At 45.3% G+C, this 26,269-nt stretch overlaps 1 protein-coding gene across 1 annotated transcript in view; it reads left to right on the top strand.

The window, feature by feature from the left end:
• Positions 1 to 411: 411 nt before the first annotated feature.
• gpc3 (glypican 3) overlaps positions 412 to 26,269 on the top strand; it is a 93,846-nt gene continuing 67,988 nt past the window's right edge. Inside the window, exons 1-2 of the mRNA XM_041944321.1 lie at positions 412 to 817; positions 8,910 to 9,071. Of these exons, the coding sequence (XP_041800255.1) occupies positions 661 to 817; positions 8,910 to 9,071 (319 nt within the window). The 5' untranslated portion in view covers positions 412 to 660. The remainder of the gene's footprint in view (positions 818 to 8,909; positions 9,072 to 26,269) is intronic.

The following is a 26,269-nucleotide window of genomic DNA, read 5'->3' as shown; positions in this document are numbered from 1 at the left end:
GGTTTGGTTTGTACTTGCTTTCTGTACACTCTCTCCATGTGGTTGAATAATAAAAGCTCATTTTCAGATCATATGAGACGCTTAGGAGTCATTGTCATTCTAATATGTGTGCATTTCCTGGCCACACTGCGCGCGCGTGTTGTGCTAATAGTGAACTACACAGGTGCTGTGCCCTAAATGCACCGGAACACAAAGCGCCATTCATCTAACGCGACAACAGCTCGTGCACCGCATTAATCTCCTCCTCATATCTCCGCTCCTGCAGCCTCGCATCACTACTATTACACGAGAGGGAAGATCTGTACACGCGCAGGTTCACGCTGTGGCGCGCGCGCTTTTTTGAGAGGGGGGGCGCGCGCATGTATCCGATGCTCGTCCATCTGTGCAGCGAGCTGAGAGTCGGTGCCGCAAGCGAAGAGGGACTCACAAGTTATCGGCATCGGAGTGGCTTCACCAAGAGGCTCAACCGAGCGGCTTTCCAGGCGGGCGGAGGGTTGAAGGGGGGCAGCCAAGCGGAAGTATGCTGATCCAAGCTGATCCTTGAGCTGCGGCTTCACCGTCACCAGCGCCAACACGGGGTCCTCCTGTAACTTTGAATGTGCTGAAGTTATCTGCGGCTGCTCTATTCCGTCCGGCTCGGCTAAGTTCCGCTCGCCTGCCATGCCTGCTCCATCAGTCCGCGGTGCGCTCTTTCTGTGCGCCTTCCTCCAGCTGTTCTCCCTGCCCGGCGGACAGGTGCCAAACTGCCAGGAGGTGCGCAACGTGTTTCACTCTCTGCATCCGGGCTCCAAGTGGGTCCCCGAGAACCCAGTGTCAGGTAACTGTCATCATCTTATACCTTGTGCATATACCGTAGCTCGTTTTTACGCACACGATGTCTGTTAAATCCTTAGATCGTCTGCGCTTCTGTTGGCTGAAATTGGTTTCTATCATTTAAGCCCCTACTGTAAACACTCAAATTCAATTCCACTGCTCAGTTCCAGAGGACATTATCATTCCAACAGTTCTCTAACGCCATCAAGCCTTTTTTCACTCTCTGTTTCAAGGCTGCCGACTTCTTCAGTACTAGCAGTGAGCTCCAACCCACTCACACTCTCCATCCCTCTGGCTGAACATTTTCTAACCTGCCCTGGGAGAAAAAAAAACATTTGGCTACGTTAAGTATCCTGTTAAAAACGCAGGTGGAATTATATAAACCACCAGTTAACTGCTAAACAACAAGCTTACAAGATCGATTCGCTCCAGTATTGATCCAAACATGGTGCCAAGTCACCTTTCCGCGATAACTTTGATTTGGCCAGTTGTTTTGGAAATTGGAAGCGGATATGAGCATGTTTTTGTTCTTTGTTGTGTGGGTTTGGATCTTCTGCTGAGTTTGAGGGCGTTTGTTCTATGATGGACTGCACACAAAGACTAAGATCAGCACTCTTTCTTTATGAGATTAATGGTCACATTCAGGCCGGTGTCCTGGCAGCTTTCCCTCAGCCACATTGTCACAACATATGGATTAGTGGTGTGACATGAATTGAGACCACCCTGGTAGCATATTTGTAAAAGATGCAGTTATCCAAACTGGATAATTATTGTTCCCTAGAGCTTAAATGTCACCGCCTCTGGCTGGGATGAGGAAGGAACGTGTCTTGTGAAAGGTGACTTGACTTTTGAGATGTGAGGAAAAACACACTGAGCTAATGGCGAAATAATTCAGGTCTCTGTGGGACGGAGAAACAACTACGATCCCCCATCCTATTTTGCAGAACCCAGCATGTTGGTGTACCGCCGGAGCCTGTTGCATGCATTCTGATTTGGTATGTAAATGGAGATCCCTCTCAAGTGGCTGAATCACAGCCAGCTGCAAATGTTAATTGGGTGTTTTAGTGTCATGTCAGCATGGGCAAGTGCTCCAGGTTAACTGTTTTCTCTCCCCATTCTCAGCATGCAGTCCTCACGCGCCTCACCCCCGCCTGATTCAAACCTAAATAAAACTAAATGTTCTGTGAATGCAAAAGAGTGTTTCAAATCTCAAAATGCTTCAAATCAAACAGCAGGAAAGATCTGCGACGCACTTTGAAGCATATTTCGTCATGGGCCCCCTACTCCGTTTTCATTCTCCCATCCCCGACCACTGAGCCCTACATTTCCCCACGCATCCATCTGTAATCGCACACACCCACCACCTCGGCCATCAAACACTTTTCTGCCAGCCAAAGGGGAAATCATCGTAGCAGGCCAAGAGAAATATTTGCCCCCCCCCCCCCCCCCCCCCCCCCCCCCCCCCCCCCCCAGATGTGATGCAGAGCTGCCCAGCTGTCTGTGCACCTTTGCTGAGGAATCATTCTGAGCTGGACACCTTGCACCCCGGGCAGCTTAAAACCATGACTTACGCTGGAAATCAATGCACCAGTCAGCCAAAGGACAATTCATCCCGGCCAGTTAAGAGGTAGCTTGGTTTACACATCCCCACCGTGCCCATGGCTGCTCCTGCAGATTCATTTGCTGCGTTTATGAAGTGATGGTTGGACAGCAAGTGACTGGAGATAAAGCACACAATCCATGCATGTACAGTAAATGCTAGATTTCCATATTAATGCAGAACAAAAAAAACTTTTTAGTCCTAATGTTCTGTTTCTGCTGATGTTTCCTAATGTTATGAATCGCTACACATGATTTTGAAATGGTGACGTGTTAAGTCTGCTAAAGGAAATGATGTGTTACTTCTGTTTTGGAGCTCAGAGACTCCAGATGTAAAACAATGAATTAATTTTCAGAAAGCAAGTCCCTCTGGATTTCCGTTTCTGGAAGTTTTTATGACAGCATCACTTGGCCGTTACACCTCTCTGGGTTCTAACTGACTCTAAACGTGACTCACAAAACAAATATATGCTGTGTTTGTTCATGCATAGCCCATATAGCATAAAAAAAGCATGAAATATTTCTTTATTTTGTGTAATAAAGATGTTTCATGATCTTTTCCATATTTTCTTCGTCAAATTTGACAAAGGGAAGGGCGACCACTTCAATACACTTCTACATGCTGGGTTTGATCATGTTAGAAGGAGAAAATATCTAAAGAAAAAAAAAAATTTGCAACTGTTGTTGGTATTATTGCACACACAGCAGTGCAACAATGAGGAAGTAAAGGCAATGTCAACAAAACACATGAGTTAATATAAGATAGCCATTATGTAAGAAAACGCCTTTTATTAGATTCAACACTTGTCCCATGGAGCCCCATGTGTTCTGGAGTTACACATGATTGATACAGAACAACATAACTGTGCCAGGATAGTAACGAGGTGACTTAAACCTCAGAGGAAACATGCTTGTTTCATACAGGTGTTAACTGTTAGCATCTGGTTTGACATAAACATCAACAGTCTCAGAGGGATCTCAGGACCCCACTTTGGGAGCTACTGCATGAAAATATAATGTGATGTGATTTCACAGCCGACACAAACCGAGTGGGGAATGGATTACGACCGATTTGATATGAAACCATTCTTTTCTAATAGCTTTGAATTTGCAAAGAGAAAGACTTCACTTAAGCTAATGTAGCAAGGCCCACAGCGAGGCCGGCACATGGCCTTGAGTGTGCCACAGGAAGTCTTTCATACAGTGAATTTGTGAAGTCTTTTCAAATTTGCACGAACACTGAGGCGAGAATCCAAAGAGAAGACATGTTAACCTTGTAAAATGCTCCAGTCCTCCCAGCCTTTTCGGCTTGTAGCCCTGCTGTACTTGCGGTTGCATATTTCAAACGGTTGTGACCAGTTTAACCAAAGATCCCCCCATTCCTTCCATCATATGGATAATTTTCAGGGGTAAAACTCTGCAATGGTTCACAAGAAAATCAGCAAGGATTAGAGGAAAGTCTAAGAAATTGAATCTAATCTGGTGTAGCAACGTGTTTCTTGTTGTTCATCTTGCAACCCTTCAGATTTCTCTTGTGTGTGTGTGTGTGTTTGGCCCTGAACAGCTGGAATATTCTGCTATTCTTTGTTTTTCAGTGTGTGTGCATGAAATGTTGCATTACCAAATATTACATCATCAGCAATGACCCCACCATGATATGTTGCTGTGTTTGATTTCTCTGTGTTGATCCACTGAAGAAGCTACTGCAAAATAGTTCATTCTTCTCAAAAACCTGTAAAGTCACACTCTGTTCTAGAGTGAAGTATATTGTAGATTTTTTCGCTGGAAAAATTGGCTTTTAAAAAAAAAAAAAAAGAAGTGAGACATGTTAAATTTCCAGACATGTTTCCAGTGTTGACACTGACACGTCTGTCATCATTCTAGACAATATTTAAGTAATGCATAAAACTTTTAAAAGTAATATCCAGAATGAGACAGAGTTATGGCCCAAGGCTTCTACTTTAGGTAGGATCTCCCTAAATCCCAGCTCTTCCACTTTTGTCTTAATGAGCTGACACTTTTTCTTTTTTTTGACATTTTCCAAAAGCATGAAATATGCAGTCACTTCTCATATATTTAGTACATTTTTGGTCATATTTTTTTTTTGGTCATGCCTCATCCATAATATATCCTTGTCATTTATTCATACAGAATGAGTTAAAGGTTTTCAGTCACAGTTACAACTCTTTTTTTAATTGTGCCGAACTTCGTGCTAAATCATTTGGCGAGTGAACGGGAAACGGAGGGCTTGTCGCGCGGCCTCGTGCAACACAAGTTCTTCACTGAGGCGTGCAGCAAAATGAAAGATTGATTAAATTAAACGTTGAGGATGGCTTGCTGTGATTTGACTGGGGGAGTATCACTTTCTGTGTGTGTGTGTGTGTGTGTGTGTGTGTGAGGGGAGACGTGAAGTAGCCTGTATTGATATGGCGTAGTGTGTGGGGGAGGTGGCTGATTCAGAGAGATGTCCGCAGGAAGGCAGAGCAGAATTCTAATAATGCTGCATGTGGCGCCACGGGGCAAAACACCAAAAAAACAACAGCTCAAGCTTTACTTTCTGCCAACGTGACTCAAATGCAGCGAGTGCAGAGAAACATTACAGCAAATGTGCTTGTAGGAGTAGCACTCATGTCTTTGTTGTGGCTGTTGCTGTGGGTGGTTGTAGTGTCTGAAGGTGAAATGGAGGCCGGGTGTCAGTTCACTCCACCGCGTCGTCATGAATGAGGAAGAGGCGCGCCGGCTGTGTCGAGCACTTACCCCAGGACACGAGCGCGAAAGCTGCTCCGTCAGTGTCAGCGGCGGAGGATGTGCCGGATCTCTGAGAGCAGCGGCTGACCTGCTTCATGAGAGGAGCATCAGACTCTCACTAAATGGAAGAGTAGTGCTAGTTTGCTGGAGGCCGAGCTGACAGCTGCCAGTTATTCCAGCACACGGTCCTGCACGGTGGAGCGAGGAGGGCTTTTTACTCTCTGAGCTGAAACAATTAGTAGTTTCATGTTGTTTGATATAAGCAGGACGCCAGGGAAGGTCCGGGAGACGTGGGCGTCCCAGTAATTAGCTGCGGGGGTCAGGTCGCCCGGGCTCGTTGTTCAGCGTGAAGAGCTGAACAACAGAGGAGGAACGCTCCTGCTGTTTAAACGACACCAGACGCGACTAATAGCCGGATCGGCTCGACCTGAAGCGCGAGGTCTTTGTGTCTCGTTAAGCGCTGATTTGTGTTCTGTGTGTTTTCTTCTTGAAAGACGTTTTAATGAAGGGCACTCGTGTTTGCTGCCTCATTGTTTTGTGTACGCTTAGAAAACAGAAATCGGGCCCTTTCACATTCATGCTTCCAGCTTTCAAATTATTGCTTCATCAAACGGCTTAAAGTAGAGCAGTGAGCAAAGCACTAAAAATACTTAAAACAATTGTAATCCCCAGTAGCTAATGATATTATTATTCCTTAGGTTGGTTCTAAATCTTTATTTCATTTACTGTCTCTACAAAGTGACACTGGCTTATTTTGCCCTGGAGAGGAAGCCAAGGAGTCCCCACGTGCTTCGACTTGCTGCTACTTGATGTATAATTTATGCTCATAATGAACAGCTTTTAACATATTCTATATCTTAATACAACTTGTTTTTCCCCCATGGTCTCCATCATTAAACTTGCATAGTGATAGCTTTCTAATTGGTGCTGGAAAACTACACATACTGTATTTGTGGCTGTCCCCGTTCCCCTGGCTTGTAGTCCCCGAGCTTGTTAAAGGGGCGAGGGGAGGGACTGCTCTCTTCTGTGTGTACACGGGCCCGTTTGAGCTTCTGCTGGAGTTTTCACCCGTGGCACAAACTTTCTGTCACGAGTTGTGCCGCTAAGGACTGTCAGATATTGCTGTGACGAACTGGAGGGCGATCAATGTGCTTTTAAAAAGACATTCAAAGACCTTGGCAATCATGAAAACGGCAGCTGTTCTGTATGTGGAACGGTCTGGCCCACCATTACAGACTATTGATTGAAAGTACGTAATAATTTAAAGGCCTCACCTTGGACTGAGATTGCATGTTGGGGAAATTTACATCTAAATTGCTCCTAGCCCTGCACCTTGTCTTTCTTCATTTTCCTTGAGAGAATTGGCCATCAGGACACAAAAATCGACTAATTAACCAATAACAGACTGATAGAAAGGTGCTCTCAGTGCCCGATAGCTATTAAGCTCAAGGTAGGTGAAGTGAAACAAGCTCAGAACAAAACTGTGCAGCGATGACAAGGACTGAAAAAAAGAGGGGGGAGGAGGAAGAGAGCTGAGCCTAAAGCAAAGAGGAGAAGCAGGAAGCTTATTCCCAAGTGATCCGTCAGTCAGAAAGAAGGCTTTATTTAGACGGTGTGATTTTATTATTTGTGAAACTCCACGGGGAATCATTTTCCTGCCGAATCCTTCACTTGTTATTCCTCGCTGCTGTGGAACTTCTGTAATGAAACGCATTTATCATCTGCAAAACGGCAAACGTGCAGATGAAACTGTCTGTTTTGCCGGAGATAATTGCCAAATCCCCGTCTCCTCCCTGCACCGGCCGCACTCACCTCACCTGTGGTGCTATTGACAGCTTAATAATTTTCCCCCTGCAGCCTGAAATTAACTTGATCTTATCTGTCAGGAGTCCTTTGTCGGTATTGATTTAAGATATTAAGCCTGTCAGTATGCATACAAAAGGTGCTGTGTGACAGTTTTATTGCCTGTTTCACTCATTAGACTCCACACCTTAAACTCTGACGGGAGTCAGGAGGGAGTTAGCCGAAGCTGTTCTCTGTTTGACTCCACAGCACTTATTAATTATCAGGACTGTCACTCTGTTGCATCTCCTGCTAGTTTAGCTTCCCTCCATGCCTGCTGTTTTCATTGTTACAGTCGGAGCTCGGTTTCTATTGTTTCAAGATCTCAGGGAGACAAAGCCTCAATAGAGATATTCAGTTTTTATATTAAGATAAAGCCTCTGTCTCAGCAGAAGCCTTTCTTCTGCCTTTTGACACGCTTGTTATCAAGACTTTTCTGATATAAATATATATATTCTCAATCCGAGCCCTCCCTCCAAATTAATCTCTCCGCTTCCGTCTCCTTATCCAGCGCACCCCGAGCAGCCGAAGCCGGCAGACTCCCCTGACATTTGTTTACCACACCATCAATCAGGGCCTTGTCACTGACGCCTCTCAGGCAGCAGATCCTGCAGACAACTCCTCGACGCAGCCGCCGCCGAAGCTTTCAACACCCACATGGGGCAGAGCAAGAGGGAGGGAAGCACTAAGCACTAAGGAGAGGGAACTCCTCTTTGTACTTAAACATCAGATGGTTGTGCCCTATTTATAAGTGTGTGTGTGTGTGTGTGTGTGTGTGTGTGCATCCTTTTCAAGCAGGGATGTGGGAATACGCTGGTAATGTGTTGCTTGTCTATATTCCGCTGGACCTCTTTTTCAATGGAGGTGTTTTGCCACAGAATTGTGCAAACTGCTGCATAGGTTTGTGTCGCTCCCTCTTCATTAACAAAACACATTAGTCTGAACTACACTTTTACACTGGAACAGAGGCTTTTTGCAGCATTGCTGAGGCCCTGTGACAGAGGAGGGACGTTCATGGAGTAAAACAAGCGAGAGTGGCTTTTTGTCAAAGATGTCCTTCAGCGCATCATCACACAAAGCTGCGGTTCATTCACCACCACTCTTGCAGCAGCTGAGGCAGCTTCGCCATCCTTGATCAGCCTGAATTCCAACCTCGTAGTCTTTATCTCCCTCCTCTCTGGCTTTTTTTTCAAATGGAATTAATTTCTTCGGGGCGTTTGTTCTTTGATCCGGTTGCGTGCAGATACGTCGCCCCGATGACACACCGTCGTCGCCGTAGTTTTGCTTTCGCGGGGCTTACATCCGCACCTTTCAAAAGAGCTCTGAGAATCCAATTATTCCTCATCTGTGTAAACAACTTGTAGTGTCAGTGACCAGGTACAGAAATGTTGTTTCATCACATTCAAGCCTACTCGTGGCTGCTTTTTTTTAAATGTCATACATAGTGAAAGCATGCTGAATCCTGGGTTTGTTTGCCTGCTGAACTGCTCCTGGCTCTCATCGTTGTGCCTAGAAAATACTTTTTTTTGATCCTCTGTATGAAAGTGTAGCCTGGAGTGGGAAAGTTTCTGTTGACCAAATTGATCTCTGAGGAGAACAACATAGCTTTGGTGTATTGCTTGAACACACATCAAAATGACTCATTTTTAGCCACAATTTATTTTTGACTTCACCCCTGCTAAATAACACAGCCTCTACATAATGATCATACGCTCATTAAGGCTCCAGAATCTGCTGTAGACAGTGTTTCCTGCGTTTAGCATGCAGATGATGCAGCTGAATCTTTTTTTTTTTTTTTTTTGTGCAAAGGAAGAGGCTTCTGTTCTGTGAAAATCAAACACTGGCTTTGCAGCTCCTTCCCTCTGCTCATCTAGACTTCTGTCCTGTCTCTGCTGATTTCCTGCCAGGTGCGGATCTGCAGGTTTGCCAAACCAAAGGCCCGACCTGCTGTTCCAAGAAGATGGAGGAGCGGTATCAGGTAGCGGCACGCAGCAACATGGAGTCTGGCCTGCAGGTTGTCAGTGCTCAACTCAAACGTCTTATCATCCAGAATGCTGCCATATTCCAAGGTAAGCAGTGAGAACAGCTTATCCAAAACAGACAAGATGTTTTTTGAGGAAGCACAGAGGAACATAAATGAATCAGAAACACAGTTTTAATCTGATAATTGACGTCCTCGAAACAAGACAGACCACGTTCTTGGCTCCTCATTCCTCTCCGCGTCAGCAGCTCACTCCTCCAGACAGTGAGTCACATAAAAATACAGGAGAAGCATAATGCACGCAGACAGGGATGAGACGCTCAGCTGCTGCTCAACTAAACGTTAGAATGGCAGAGACACGCGGTTAAAAAAGTGACTTTAGATGTAGTGTGGCTGCCGGTGCTAGACGTGTTGTTCCAGAAAGTGACAGCCTCCTGAGATTTTGGCGCACTGCAGTCAGCGATGTCTGTTATTCACAGTGAAAAACGCCAGTCAGCAGTGGTCCTGGAAAACACTGGCAGATGAGAGAGGTCAGAGGAGACTGACTGGTTTGACTGGTTCTAGCTACTGATGTGTTCAAAATAACAGCTCCGCACATCCGGACAAACCCGGAGACGCCAAGGTTCAACTGGCTGTAAAGACGAGGATGAAGGTTTAGGAGGCGGGTGACTGCTGGAAGGGACTGACTGAACAGTGAAATGATGCCTGGCCTGATGACAGAAGCAGATACGTTAGAAAGTGACACCGTCAAATCATCTTTTCCTTGCTGAATTGTTGCTTTAAAGAACTGAGGATGATCTGGAGGCACAGTAGAATCCCAGCTGATCCGATGCAGGTGGGCACAATGAGCATGTGTGCATTTGCTTTCATTTATTTTATAGTCCAACATCTTGGGAACTGTGCTTTTTAACTTTCTCGTTAGACTCAAATGAGAAGAGTGATGCCAGTGGTGGAAAGTAACTAAGTACAGTTCCTCAAGCGCTGTGCTTGAGTACAGTTATTGAGGTACTAGCCTATAGGTACTTTTCATATTGCGATTTTACATAAAAGAATAACAAATGATAAAATATGGTGTACTATTAAAGATCAAAGTGGTGGTTCCAAACTGAATTGTTCCCATCAAAGAGACTTTTCTCACCTAAACTTCTCACATGGTTTCATTAAAATAACTATTTGATGCCCAGATAGGTTTAAATCATTCAATATTTCACAAAAACAGCAAAAATTAAAGTCAAAGCAGTTTAAAGACGTCTGTGTGTTAGAACTGTGTTTTGGGAGTGGTCTGACCCCTGGGTTAGGAGCCACTGTGCTAAATTAGCTAACTGTGTGTAATGCAGTTAAAACTAGCTACAACAGTAGCGGTCCTCCTCTGCATCACAGGCAACATTCTTCCTTGCCAGGCAACGGGGGTAAAACCCCTCAGGTGTGCCGGATCCAGCCTTAACAAGACTCCACGTTCATATCACCACAGGCCACGTCCATTTTCCCTGGTATGAGGGTTTCGGTCACAGACCATCCACTGCCAAGCAGAGAAAAACTCTTCTATTAGGTTGAGGAAAGGGGGGTATGGTGGAAGTCAAACGTTAATCGCTGGTTGATGCTGAACCATATTCGGACAGCAGGGTGAAAACTGCCGTCCTAAACCACGAGACAGACGGGACCCGCCTGCTGCACACGCTCAAACACAACATCCTGGGGACCAACCAGACATGTCAGAAGATGTTCGGTGTTAATGCACGCGTGACCACCACACTGACCAGCAACCTCCACAATGGCACGCTGGCCAATTCCTGCGTCTCCGTCTCCCCTCCATCAGATTGACCCCAGCTTCACCCACAAAAGTGTCTTCATGGGGCCTTTCATTTAATCCAGTGAATGAGATCTGCAAATGCTTTGCAATGACTTGTAACTGTGTATTTGTTGTTGTTTTATTGGTGCTTTAACTTCAGTAAATAAGGTAAGGTAAGAGTGAAGCTATAGCCAGCAGCCTGTTAGCTCAGCTTAACAAGCCCCACGTCTAAAGCCTACCAGCTTGGGTTCCCAAACAGTCGAGGCACGCTAAAGCACCAAACTTTAAAAGCATTTGTTATGATAAACAAAGGCTTTCAAACACTTTCTTGTGTAACCTTTGAGAGAAGAAAGGCACTTCCTCCCGCGAATGAAAAGTTGAACACACACCCTTGCTCGACTCAGAAAGCTGCACTCAGGGATTTCGCTGCTGCAGATAGTGGTGGCTCATGTTAGCAGACTTTTGCAAGACGTTGCTGCTGAGCTGCTGACTTTACTCATCAGTTCATTGACTTTTTATGCTTTTCTTAACCACAACTCACTGTTTTAGAATTGACCATTACGCCCTAATTTCTACTGTACAGTAGAAGTTGTGTTTTTTCTTCAGCATAAACTTAAAGTGGCGGTTGTAAACTTACAGAGCTGGTTTCAAGGAGACTCCCGGACAACAAAGAGGTGCGCAACTTGTCTTTCGCAGTGCAGCCATATTAGTAGCAGTTGTTTTGAAATATCCCTTTCACATTTAATGTTGAGCTTTTGTTATCACACTACACAGGCCTTCTCCATCCAGCGCGGCGGCTCTGTTTACTGTCTCGGGGTTTCCACTTGAAGTGGGATGTGCACACTCGCTGGACCAACTTTTCTGAGCGCGCACACTCATTGGTTGTGAAACGCAGCACCATCCTGACATGCCAATTAAAACTTGGGGTTTAATGGGCACCGTGGGGTTTGCTTGACTTGGTTGTTACACACTAACTATGTTAGAGACTGCTGCTGTGGTTTGGCTGCACTTTCCTAGAAGGGGTTCAATACTAATTGCTTTAGCATAGGGCTTGAGAGAACTCCCCAAACAGCCCCGAACTGAAATCCTTTTAACATCCTGGTCTTATCTGTTTCCTTCTACTTCATTTTCATCCCCTCGCTCTCTTCTCCTCTTTTCTTCTCTTTTTCTCCCTTTCTGACCCTGCCATTGTCTCTCTCCATCTCTGTCTACTTGACTTTTCTCTCTCCTTCTGTCTTTCTCCCTCTGTCTGCCTCTTCCTCTCGTGCTCGTGCTACTATTGGGAATTGAGAGCATGCCTTGTTTGCAATCTTCTTTGCTGCTCTCTGTCTCTTTTCTTCGGCGCTCTCTTCTGCCAGAGATCAAAGGGCTTCCCCTCTCCACTCCTCTATCTCCCATCTCTGAGCGCTCTGTCTATCCCTGCATCCCCCTCTCCTTGCAGCTCCACCTGCCCTGCTCCGCTTTCCCAAGCCTCCGACTACACCAGAGGTTTTCACCCTTTTGAAGTCAACTTCTCCACACAATGGAAGGAGTAATGGCTGTGTCTGTCTTTGTCTTTTAAGCAGTAAGATGACAGGCTGCTTTAACATTAGGCCTCTTCAAGATCAATACCAGGAAATAGGTACGGCATTAGGAATTTCTAATGATGCGTGCCTCTCGTGCAGAACGTCTCATAAGCTATTTGGCAATCTAATGAGCCTCAGCTGATCTCTTTATAGTGTACCAGGGAAATACTACGTAATGGATAAACTGCAGCATCCACTCTGATATGTGACAGACTCTTGGTTTTCATTTTGATTCACATTAGCGAGATGATAACACCATCTTCCCCCGCGTGCTCTGATTGACTCGCACTCAGTAGCCTGATGTTGTCAATTTAGCTCAAAACGAGAATCTGTAAACCTGCGCAGGATGCTCATCTTTAAATCTAATTTCTTAAAATGAGAAGCTGATCTTGTTCATGCTGAGAATTTAATTTAGAAAATAAATTATGGAGCCCAATATTTCTGAAGAGCCTATCAGTATGTGATGCTGCACGTCACGAGCGGCCTGGCGATAACTTGATACATGAAAGTTATTGCAGATTTTTGAGTCAGTGCTGAGGGCAGAGCACTGTGGTAAGGGTGACATAAGAGTGCTGTAAGGGCCGATACACTGATTTTACATTTCAAGATGAGTTTAAGTTTCAGTCACATAGAATCACTTCGTCTGAAATGTCCAGTAACTCCAAAGCTGCCACACCCACACTTTGCATATTAAATATAAATTGTGTAGAAAAACAAAGCAACAAGCAGCCACCCTTTGGAGATCTTAACCAACCATCAATAACTAGCTTATATCAGGCTGATACTGGAATGAGGACTCAGATGCAGAGATAACGAAATCCACAGATTTATTTATACTGGGTTCAGAGATCTCTTCGCTGGGTGTAACCAAAATGGCTATGACATTTCTCTGTGTAAATACTAACAAGATATATCATGAAAAAAAAAAAAAGATCACTCCTGAAAACACGGAGGAAAATAACACATCTATGAGATACAAACGAAACAAAAGAACAATCTTACAAAGAGCTGAAATTCGTCTGTAAACTAGCGAGAAACAAAGTAACAAAACAAGACTATAGAATTTATAACAAAAAACACTCACGGAGAGGATCAAATGACACAAAGGCAATAATTCTGTGGCTGTGGCAATGAACAAAGAAAGCACGGGTGAATCGACCAAGGGACAAAGACACACTGGCACAAGACAAAGGAGACACCGATCGGGCGTCTCCCTTCAGGGCGGACACACAGGTGACACATGAGGAAGGGCAAGTGCTGAAACGAGAGGAGAGTTAGACCTTCAAAATAAAACAGGAAATGACAAGACAAAAAACCCAAGACGAGACAAACCTCACCCCGGTGTGACAGCTTAGCCTCAGTGAAGCCTCACACAGAAAAGAAACCTAGTGATGTCAAGGGTTAAGTGAAACCTTTGTTCCAACCTGGGCTGTTCTCTCGACAGGTCAAACAAAGAAATGCTGGTGAGTTGCATTATGGGAAGTGTAGGGTCTAGTTTTCGGGGTTTCCACCTGCTAATTACCCAATTTGAGGCTGCAGCTCAGTTCCAAGACAATGTCTTGACACTGTGGCTCAGCTGACTTAAGCACAGATCCATGTTTGTGATGTGATTATGCTGCACATCTCATGCTCTCCCCTCTCGCTCACCCATATTCTGTGCCTGTATCCTCTTTATAGCTGCCCGACCAAGCAGAAACTCATCCAGAGCCATCTTCTGGCATTTTGGATGATTGGCAGCTCTAATTGTTGTTATTTCCCCAGCGATGTGTCCTTCAGAGAAGCCCCGCTGCTGCTGCTGTTGTGATGCTCAGCCTGAGCCCGATCCTGCAGATTAGAAATCAGATTATCCTCCTTGTTAATGAGGCAATCTTTTATTGAAGTTTTTAAAAGCGAGTTGTCAAGATTATTATTGCGTAAGAACTGAGAGCCGGTGTGGTGTGCACATTTTGTTGTGCAGCGCTTGTGTAAAATCGCCCATGATAAAATGAGCCTCCCCTGACTGCAGTGCTAGCGGAGAGAGCAAGACCACACTGCTGTCTGCTCAGTTTCATCACAGCTCGATGCTCCTCTGCAGCCTGAGGAGCAGTCTTCACCCAGAGGGGAGTCACACTCGAGTCCAAAGAGCAAACCCAATTAATAAACATGAGGGGACAGGATTGGGCCGATTGCTTATAAAGTCAAATATGTGAGGAGGAAAGTTGAGCGGCGCGAGTGTGTGTGCAGATATCAGAGAGTCTGTGTGATATTTGCTGAAAAAAGTGGGACAGCTAGCCTGGTGCTCCTGAAATGACTCAATGAGTCCATAGAACGCTGGCACAGTGGGGTGTTCGAAAACAGGTCTGACTTGGACTACTTTCAGGCAGCATGAGGGCGATCTGTATGTGGCTTCACTCGTTGCTGCGAGGCAGGGGAGCCTCCTCCACTTTACTCTGAACTCACAGGGGCGACGCTCTGTAAATGATCGGGAGTTTGGAAGGAGCTTGAAAGGATGCTCATATCTTTTTATCACACATAAAGACACCGGACGACCTGCGGTGGGCACTGCTCGACAAACTCGCTGAATATCTGTGAAGACGTACAGCGCACGCACCGTAATTGAAAAAGTTCGCCCAACAGAAGTGTGAATAAATCTTATTTTGTGTCCTTGAGTTCCTCATACCTCATTCCTAGTGGGCCGACAAATTAGCATCTCATTAGCAGTCTCAAAAAATTCTATCGACCTCCCCCGCTTCTTCTGGATGGGTTTTAATTACTCTAAGTGTATAAGGAATTAGAATGGCAGACCCCCTGTGGCCCCGGTGGAGGTGGTTGTTGACCTTGAGAGGAGCTTGCCCTCATTTGTCTCCGATACTGCTGAATGGACATTTGCCGTGGCAGTAACCCAAACGAGATGTGGCAGGAGGCGGATGATGCAGAACCTGGCAGGCCCGAGCTGCCTCTCCATCCAGCAGCCAATAATCAAAATCAGATCTCGCTGCCCTCATTCCCTGTCTCCTGCTCGTTAGCCAGCCGCTCGATCCAGAGTGTTCCAGGAGTCTGGTCTGAGCGGGCCTTGCCTCTGTTCTTCCCGTCATCTGCTTTCTAATAATCATCCCCTGCCTCACGCTCTCCATGGAGTCATTTTGTCTTCTGGAGAACTTTCCCGGAGTAATCCAATAACAGGGAGGACTGGTGGGATATATATGCCTGCTGCGAGATGTCTAAAGTTGTTTACTTGCTGCCCCGGGCTAATCTAATAACTTAATGATGGGGAGAGGCAGTTTTGCTATGTCCAATGGGCTCCTTCGAGCATCGTTTACCAGACACGATGGGGTGTACCAGCCATTACCACATCTTCCTCTGTCAACTCGCAATTTGATTTTAACTTAATTGCTGTGTTTTATCATGATGCGTCACTTCTTAGTTTGCTTATAATGAGATTTTCCGAACTTTTTGGGTGCTGGGCTGGGCTGGCAAACTGTTGTACGGATTGATATTTAACAAAACAGTGTAATCCTGAGAATATGTCTGTTTGAGTTCTGAGGTTTCTCTCAGTCCTCCAGAGCCACAAAGGAAAAAGTCAGAGCGTCTGAACAGCCTGAGAGAACATTTTAGTGTTTGTGAGCCAGAGGAAGAATATAGACACATACGCACCAAAACATCCAGGTACAGCAAACGCACCAGCGGTGCAGCCCCTCGTCGTGTTTCCTCTCATTATTCAGTCTGCTGTTCGTCGAGATCCAGTCTAATATCAAACACTGAGTCACCAGAGCCAGCTACAAAATAGATGTTTTGATGCAGTTTTCCGCTGAATTAAGTCGACATGGTCTGCATGTGAATCTAATGTGTGTTTTTGTGTCACACCCCCCCCCGTGTGTCAGGCTGCAGCCTCTGTGTAGTTCCAGACAGAAGCGTATGAATCCTGCTGCTTCAAGTTTTCGACATCGAACTAGAAAAAGCAGAATTCTTGTCTGAATTGAGTGCTCAGATGGTGGATTTCTCTTGTTACAAATGATGGTTTAGTGCTTTCAGTCTTAGTATTCCTTTGAAGTGCTGTGTCGGCAGTTTTTTTTTTCAGTCAATATTAGCCTTTTTTTACCTCTCAGTGAGGAACATTTTCATTGTACAAAATAAGGAAAAACCAGCATGGAATTCACACTGACTCGGAGGAAACGGTGGGGTGGTGACTTCATGCCGTGGTCATCATCTTTTTTGGCAGCCCTGCCATCGTCTCCGTCCTCTGCCACGCCCTAGTCTTCATCAAGCCGCTGCTTCACTCTTTTGTAATGTGTAAAGTCGTCATAGCCGCAGACACTCAGTGACTCGATCTGAACAGGATCCATTCAGTCCTTTTCACATTCAGCCAACAGCGTCAAGGCCCTGGGAGTCCACATCACCGAGGACCTCTCACAGAACCTTCACATATCATCTCGGGGTGCAGAGGAAGTTTAACCTACACACCGGGCTTCTCTCTACCTGCAGCCGACGCACAGTGGAGAGCATGCTGACTAACTGGTGACACCGCAGCATCAGACCGCATGGCCGAGCAGCAGGTGGTCAAGACAGCCCAATGAATCACAGGGACTGCTTCACCACTCACACCTACATCTACGACGTGTACAGCCCATCGTATCATCACTGACACCACACACCCGGGCCTCCACCTGCTTGTCCCCCTGCCATCACGTTGGAGGTTCTGGACTATACAGACACACACATCCAGACTGAGAATCCGCTTCTATCCCAGAGCTGTAAAACTGCTTACCCCCATCCAACCAAACAGTGATCAGCAAGCTATCAACATCTCCAGAGCCAGTCCATCACCCCTGAATACTGTTATTTATTATATTAGGCCTATATTATAAATTCTATTCTATTCTATTCTATACATTATTATATTATTCTTACTATATTATAACTATTTATTATTGTGGTTTTTGTATTATATAGAATTCTATTATTGCATTATATTACACTATATTATGTCGAGTTAGACACCCTATATAAGCTTTTTGTTGCACACCATACCTGAGTATGTCAATAAAGTTGAATTGAATTCTTCCGCCCACAGACCACTTTGGGAGGCTGTTGAAAGAACTGAACATGAAATAACCTCTTCCTGGGACTCATTTCACTTTTTCTTCACCCAGATAACCCTTTGTTTTCATTTTTTACATGCTTTCATTTTTCATTGTTTGGCTTTCCAAACTGTCTGTCTTATCTCTCCGGGCTTTATGTAGGTTGCCAGGCACTCCTGTCTCCACAGGAGGCCTCCGCATCCTATCCCCAGCAGGGCTGGCATCCTGTTTAGAGTGCTCCTGTTGTCTCGCGTGCTTCACAGTACACCTTTTTAATCGTGCCTCCGTCTTTTGATTTGACCGCGCTCAAACCCAAAAATGCGACGGCTGTCTCTCTGCTGATAATATGTCAGCCAGTCTGCACCCCATGGGGTGGATATTTGCATATTATTTCAGCTGTGGCTCTGGAAATCTTCAATAGCAGAATTATCACCCCAAAAAGAAAAGAGCCAACTCTTTCAGTCTTACATTTTGGGCTGTTCATTTTTTGCGCATTTCCACCATTATTCTTAAACAAAGGCTGATTTCTCCACTGAGATTAAGAGTTGGTGAATTATGTTCATGCTCATTGTGGAAAGACCTGTGGAGAGGAGGATTAGTTAGCTTTGGTTTTAAGCTTGTTATAGATATGAAGGAGAAAAGATCAAATAGCACATAACTTGAAAAATGTGTGAATGCATTCTTTCGCTTGTTCAATCTTGCGTCCTTGAATGTTTTCTAAAGAGCAGCAAAGAAAACCTTACATTCACACGCATTGATGTTTTTAGTAGTAGTTGTATCTCCAAATATACTCACCCCTTTATTTTTCTTTAGCTTAGGGAGGCGTTCGTGCTTCACTCTTTCCAGACCACAGATAAGACTCTGACAGAGCTGCCTCATTAAATTCATTTATTCTCGTTCAGTCTTTACAGAAAGACCTGCGTTTTGACTCAGCTTTGGCGTCACCTCAGAGGAGCGTTATGTGCAGGGACAACGCGTGATTTCTGTTCATCCCAACTATTCCTTCGCCACCTACCCTGTCGTCTCCTTTATGCTGATGTGTCAAAAAATTGTTGTGAGTGGTTTCTAGGGACGTGCGTGGCTCCTCGCGTTTGAGCCACATTTTAATGATGTGCCCTGTTGCACGCCTCTCGAGCCGTATTTCATCATGGAGGCAAAACAAACAGTGTGGAGTGAGGATCAAAGTGTCATTTGAAATGCTATCATCAAACGGAGCTGAAGGGACTGACAGCTCCTCCCAGCTCCAGCTGAGAGAAGGAGCCTTTGTTTCTTTCTCCGTCTGATGACTGCTGCAGAGGAGAAGAGAGGAGAGGGGTGGAAAGGAAAGGAAAGGAAAGGAAAGGAAAGGAAAGGAAAGGAAAGGAGGAGAGTGAAGAGGAAAGGAAAGGAAATGTAAAGGAAAAGGGAGCAGATGGGAGGAGATGAAAGGGAAGGAGGGAAGAGAAGTGAGGAAACGAGAGGAGAGAAAAGGAAATATGTAGCAAGGAAATGAAATGCAAATGAGAGGAAAGGAAATGAAAAGGAAAGGAAAGGAGAGGAAAGGAAATGAGATGAAAAAGGGAAGAAGAGAAAAGAGTGAAAGCGGCATATTGACATGAACACATCTCATACTGAGCTAATGAGCTCCTTTAAATGGATCACCCAGCGTGTCCATACATCATGTGAGACTTTTTTCCACTTAATGGATGATACAAATCTGCTTTTCAGAAATACCCACAGTTCTATTTAATCAAAGCCGTTTCTGTGAGCCGAATCAATGCAAATGCAAGATCACATTTGAACAGCCACATCTATTAACGAGACGCGTTTGAGAAAGTACACATTTGTCTTCATATTAACCCAAATGGAGGCTATTCTTAGATGTCGCTTTGTTTATATTTATCCTCACTCCAGGGCATGCATACTCAGTATAAATCTAAAGCCTTTGCAGCTGATGTGCTGTGGCTGCAAAAGTTCTCTCCCCCTTTTACTTAAAGCTATCACTCCCTCAATCTGAAGTTATTTGAGTTCAGCTCTGCGGGGGCAGCCCCAGCAAGACCTGAAGGTGTTTGCTTGTCAATCCTTTTCTTTGTGCACGATGTTTGGCAGGTTGTGGCATGGGACAGCTGCTCCGGAATTAATCTTCAAGGTCTTGTTGCTTATGAAAAGCATCCTCAGCTTAAGCAAAGTGCACTCCGCAGTCAGTTCAGTCACAGGTCTAAGTTGTTTGAGCCTCATTCAGGTTGCAGCCCCTTAATATCAGCACAGAGTTTCCCTGAATAGGAAGGTTATGAGACTGAAGCGACCCATTTATTCCTGCTCATCCTCTATGTTTTCAAACTCTTCCTTCACCTCGCGACCCCACCAGCTTGCCCTCTTCCTCCTACTCCAACCATGCACTTATAGTTCAAAGAGATGCATTTTTCATTTTGGCCTATGAAATATTGAAACACTTATGCAACACGTGCTCAGCCATGCAGACATAACAACCTGTCAGGGCAGGGTGGAGCAGGGCAGAGGGGCTGATCTCAACATCTTTGGGATCTCATGGCTTATTCACAGCAGCATAAATATGTAACAACAATTGACCAAATTTAAGTTCTCCTGAAAGAGGGTCGCTGTTCTCACCCGAAAAACAACCATATCACTCCTTGTTCTAACACGCAGCAGCAAATGTGGAAGTAGTGTGATGCTGCTGTAACATTGCAAAGTGTGTGGTGGTGGAGCGTCATCACAACAGTTTACACTGGTCTCTTTTAAGCATAAGTTTCACTAAGTTATACCAGTCTTCATCGCCTAAACTAACCTTAAACATCTCCCGAATTGCCATATTACTTTTAGGAGTCTTCAGCCATACTAGCAGCTTAGTGAGGCTGTGCTGAGCTAAATGCTAATGTCATCATCCTAATATGCTCACAATGACACGCTAATATGTCCAGCAGGTATAGTTCATAGCGTCAGTGTGTTATCAAACTGACAACTGCTAAGTGCTAATTAGCACAAAGTGCAGCTGAGGCTGAGGATAATGTTTTCAGTTTTTATTTGTCATAAACCAAGAGGAGCATGCATGTCTTCACAAAGTTTCATGGCAATCTGTCTAACTTAATGAACCTCATTTTCGTCAGTGGACCGCTGAAAGAAATGCCCAGTGAGAGATTGTGTTGGGCTGTCAGGACCTCGGCTCCCCGAAGAGGCGACAGATTAGAAAACACTCTCAATGACTCACTTTGGACGACAAGTGACCTGTTTTTAAAATTGAAGTGAAATGCACATGTTGGAAATGAGCTTCTTGGTACATTTACATGCTATTAATGCATAATAATTTTCAGAAGGTTTAAGTAATCACCCCAGATCACGTTTTATGGGATATATTTATGTATGTGCTCTCGTGTTAAAGGTGATCATCAAACATTTTTTATTAACAAGATAAGTTAAACTTTATTAATCCAAAACTGGGGAAATACATTTGTTACAGCAGCTCAAGAGTCAAAAAGCAGAGGGAAAAAATGAAATAAAAATGAAGACAGTTACACCACAGAGGCACAGGATTCGAACCTGGAAAATGTGTTTAATTTCAGTGTGTCTTTATGATCTAGGTGTAATGTCGTACTTTATTATCACATGCTTTGACTTTGCTCTCACATGGTTTCTCAACCTGTTCTCACCCCTCAGAGTCTCACACAGACGCACAAGGTACCCTTTTAGCACAGGGGTGGGGGGCCTCTTTGCTTCCAAGGGCCATTTCAGTTGCTATAACATCCTTCGAGGGCCGTAATAAATTATTGAACGCATACATCGCACTAACCTTTGCAATGGCTGGAACTGCTTCTCTCTGGCGAGGCGTCTGATGTCAGATGGTAGTGGTTATGATGATGATGATGATGATGATGATGATGCTTGCAGCTGTTTCCCAGGTTTGGGTCAGTCGGTCTTGAGCAGAACTGTCAGTTAGTGAAAAGAGCTGCTCACAGTCACAGAGACACAAACACTCAGAATGGGAAAATCCTCTGGACGTATTTACAGTTTATAGAAGTCGAGCAGAGGGAGGCGGTTGTACCACTGCCACCATTCAGACTGCAGCGGAAGGAGTAGTCTTAATTGAAGCGATTGACTCTAGGAATTATTGATGAAGCAGGACACCATGTTCGCCCAGCAGGAGTGTGTGAAGAGGGCACCGTAGCCCAAGGGCGAGCCGGGACCGAACATCTTAACGAAGGAAAGAAAGAGCGGTGGTGGAGGGAGCTGCTGCACGCTTCTCTGCCTGCGCGGCGTGACTGATGTGAGGAGAAATGTTTGGGTGGTGAGGAGTCTACTCCGAGTCCCGGCGGAGCCTCATCAGTAGCCTACCTCTCCGCCCCCTCCCTCTCCCCATACATCCCTACATCTCCAGCCACCCTGGCTGGAGGAGAGGCTAAGTGGTGTGAAGCAGGGAGCTCTCCGACAAGCTCCATTACTCCTCCTCAGAAAATTCCCCTGGTCCGCCTGTCAGAGGAGAGGTGATGGGGGTGGGTGTTGGGGAGTGGTGGGTCGATCCGAGGAGGTAGAATAGAGTAGAGTCTCGCTCATGTTTCAGCTCCTTCATCAGTTATGCGCTTTTTTAATAACTCCATAATGATTGCTGTAAGAGTAGATAATTCTGCCTCGTCAGCTTGACTTTTTAGCCTTCGGCTAGAAGTCCGCTTGTTTTGTTTTTGTTGAGAGAAGCAAACTCAGGCAGTGAGAGTGGCGGGAAGATGGGCGGTAAAAAAAAAAACAGAGAGGAAGGATTGTCATGGCTAACTTGGACCTTGTTAGTATCGATCCTCTCAGATTGAGCACCCTTTCATTTATAATTCATCTGCGTCTGATGGGCGCAGATGGAAGCTGGGGACGGTGGGAATGAACTGTGTTTTAGTGCGTTTTCCTCAGCAGTCTGAAACGTTTTCTTGTGATGGCACAGATGATAATGAGCCACGGGGGGGTTGTGTGTCAGCCCATAGGGAGGGCCTCTCTGCGGTTGGGTGCCCCCTGGTTGATCTCTGCTCTGTCAGGGCTGATGGGTGCCACAGGCGGCCCTGCTGGCCTCCACTGCGTTACAGGAGGCCAGCATGTGTGCTTCCTTCTGCAGTGCCGCGGTCCACTTCGGGGAATGTCAGTTTGAACAAGGCGAGAGGAGGGGATCACTCCCTATTAATATTTGAGGAGCTCTCGTCGCTGCAGCTGTTTACTTAACAGAACACGCTCCGGGGCTCCCCTGAAGAGCGCACCACAGAGGAGCTGACAGCACCACCCTGTCACTCACTCCTCTTGCCCTCCACCCCAAACCCCCCCTGCCTCTCTTGGTGCTGCACTCCTACCTGCGCCTTTTTCCTGAGCTCCATCTCCTGCTTCATCCATCACAATCCCACCGTGTTGCTTCCTAACTGTCAACCTCTGTAGTGGCTGTCATTATTTTTCATTTGTGCAGCCGTGTCATATGTAGTAAGTGCACACGCTCGCTCGGTGAATAATATCGTTGTTCTGCCGTCTGCGTCTCCCTTTCGATTTGTAAACATATCTGTATCTGTGATCTGCTCTGTCAAGATCTCGCCGATGTGTCACAGCACCGGTTGTTTGTCAACTTCGAGCAGTCCAAGTGGATTAATGGCTGTTATGACCAAACTGTCCTCCCCCTCCTCCTCCTCCTCCCCCGCTCCAGAGACGCTGACGAGCATTCACCCGTGCAGGCCGTACCACTCCCAGCCTCATTTGCCTGATGTGTATATCGCTGCTCTGAAGTCAGACAGAGTTCAGGAGTTCATGCAGCTTTAATAACTGAGGGCCTTTGTTCCTAATTTCTCACTGTCTTGTGTCTGCAGATGTGACACAGTTCACACTGTTTAAAGGAATAGTTCAACATTTTGGCAAATGTGCTTATTCACTTTATTTACTGAGAGTTAGAGGAGAGGAGAAGATTGATTTGACTCTTGTGTCTGCACAGTAATTATGAGGCGACGGCCATCATCTTATAAGCTCAACACAAACACTGGAAACGGGAGAACTGCTGCTTGGCTCTGACCAGCGGTAACAAAATCCCCCTTCCAGCAACTCATAAGCTCACTAAAGCTTGGGACAAACCTGAAGATTAAACTTACATTAAATTAAACTGAAAATTACAAAGACTGGACAAACCATACATACGGATTGTTTCCACCAACTCACACTCATTTAGTCATTGTTAGTCGAGAAGGAGCATAAACCTTACAGCTGAGCAAATACACTAGAGCATACACTGAACCACTGGTCAGTAACCACTGGAGTCTTGGCGAGAATGCCAATTGTCGTGCCAAAACAATCATGGACAGCAATCAGCAGCTTGCATTGTTTATATGCATTGTCAAAAAAGGAGAAAAAACGCATGGAGTCTGGTTGAGATCCTGTCTGGAGGAACTTCAGGTACAGCTCACTATTTACAGGCATGTCTCCCTCGGGTTACTCACAAGTGGCCTTGCTGATGTCAGCCGTTAATATCACAATCTTCCTGGGAAGGGTTGCCAGTGACTGCGTTCAGAGATAAGAGACTTATCATACACATCACACATTATAGGGTATAAACATGACTTTTTTTTGCAGTTAGTTATGTCCTTGACTCGCTTGCTGTTTACCCGCTAAGCTAGTATATAGCTTCATATTTAGCATACAATTGTAAGAATGGCATCATTTACCTCAAAAATGTTGAACTAAAGGCCTGTCGTTAAGGAGGCCTCACCGCCGATACACAGACATCAATAAAAACAGTAGAACAGAAAAAGAGGAAATTTGAACGGGGACTCCGCACTTTCAGGTCAAGCGTTTTTTTTGTCTCTGTCTCTCTTTTCCTTCTTCTCCTCCTTTACTTTCCGACTATCCGGAGGCTTGCTGTTCCCCTCGGTTGAGCAGGATTTGTCACAGGTGTTAGCAGGAAGCTCCCACTATGCAGCAGAGTATTTTCCTGTCCTGCTTTGAACCTCGCTTCATTTCAGCTTTCTCCGATTCGGAGGCATTCTTGATGTTAATGTTAATGGTCGAGACCACATCAGGCTGACAGGAAAGGTCTGTTTTTCTGTGTGTGTGTGAGTGTGTGTGAATGCCCCATTAATTGAAAGAACAAGAGCTGCAGTTTCGCGGAGCCGGTGCAGATTCGCTCTCATGTTGAGCTTTGTCTTATGCAGCTTAATTTGCACACCTTACACCACGCTGGTAGCTCTTATGCTGTGTTTTTGTTTGATGCCGGGCTGTGTTTTTTCTAAGTGGGCTTATTTGTTGAGCAAAACTGCGCAGTCAAATGCACCAGGGAAAGTTTAGAGGCCGGTCACGTGTCTGTCTGTGTGCTGTTTTCAGATGTTTCTCTACCTTTCTCTTCCTCATTCATGCATATATGTATGCCACATGGTATGTAGTAGGTGAAGGTTTGATGTCGGCAAATAAAAGAGACCAGAGCAAAATGGAAGCTGTACGGAAAATTGTTTCGTTTCAGCAGCACAGACTGAGAGAGCTTTTAAAATGTGACACATTTTTAACGTACTTGTAAAAGTGCATTGACTGAATATTCAAGTGAAACGAAGGACATCGTAAGTTCTTTAAATACTTCTTTCTTCATTTTGTTAAAGGTGGTTAAAGAGGTTTTGTTCAAGGTTTCTCTTTTCTCTACTGACTCGTAAAAGATTTTCTAACGCTGACCGCTTTGAACATGACAAAAAAAAAAAAAATCATCTTCATAGCGTGAGCAAGGTGTGCCGTTGCATCATGGATATTTAAAAGGTTAGACGCAGCCTTCCCGCGAGATAAAAGGTAGAACAAGCGACAAGATGGCAGTGCTCTCATTCATGCATCCTTCAGAAGGGCACAGAGTTTTTTCGTGAGCGGTTGGTGAAGATGAAAAGCACACACACACAGATCTGTCCGAACCCTGAGAAAACCCCGGGAGAGGTGTTGGGTTTTAACCACGACATTTCAGAGCAAACTGCAGACAAGGCCCAAGGGTGCGGCGGTGACTGGATCTCCTTACAACACTCCAGCATGAGCACAGATGCCCTCATGAGGTTAAGAGGCTAAAAATTAGAGGAGTGTCTGTGCGGGCTAATGACCGACTCAGGGGAAAATGTGCTCGGTAGTGGCAGCAGAGAAGAAAAACAGGCTGGGGCTCAGATAGCTGGTAGATATTATAAGAGATAATGCTTTCTGTGTTATTAGACTTTAAAAGCTGCACCAATCAATATTTCTGAGTTAACCAAACGACTACATGCAATATGAAAGGCGCAACTCAAATCACCATCCAACTGGAGCTGTGCAGCCTCTTTTCAGCTCATTGTTTTTGGTTCAAGGCACAAAAAAAATCACTCATCAGTGCATCAGTCACAGCAGGCATCTATTTTCAGTGAAACAGCTCTGATGAAGCCCGTGTACACTGTGTGCCCACAAAGCTAGCAAGTAGCTGTTGAACAAAGTGGAGCGTTGTCAGGTGGCAGGAACACGACGCGAAAGGAATGCTAATGCTGCTCTGTGTTTGCCGGGTGTTTAAATCTAAGCAACTGTTTTATGAGACGATAACATGTTCGTGTTTGGCTGTGCAGCTGCAGCCGACGTGTGCAACCACAAAAATCGGACGGACGTGCTAGGTGGTGACCGCAAGAACTGCGATTGGTCAGAACGTGCTGGACATTATCAAGAAAGATGAACAAGACCCAATCTGCAGCTTTTCACACACACAGACCCGCTCCCTGTAATCACCGCTCACTGTCACCGCAAACAAACGTCAACATGGCGACTGCACGCCAGAAGTCTCCGATTCAGTAATGAGACACAGCAGAATAGAAGTTAGCAGACTGTGACTGCAGCTCTATAAGAACACAGCATCGCTCCATGCCACACAGTAAATGAAAAGAGAGTAAACACAGCG

Source organism: Chelmon rostratus, chromosome 9, assembly GCF_017976325.1.
Source record: "Chelmon rostratus isolate fCheRos1 chromosome 9, fCheRos1.pri, whole genome shotgun sequence".
Lineage (NCBI taxonomy): Eukaryota > Metazoa > Chordata > Actinopteri > Chaetodontiformes > Chaetodontidae > Chelmon > Chelmon rostratus.
Note: the sequence above shows the minus strand (reverse complement) of the source record. Positions and strands in the feature narration are given on the sequence as shown.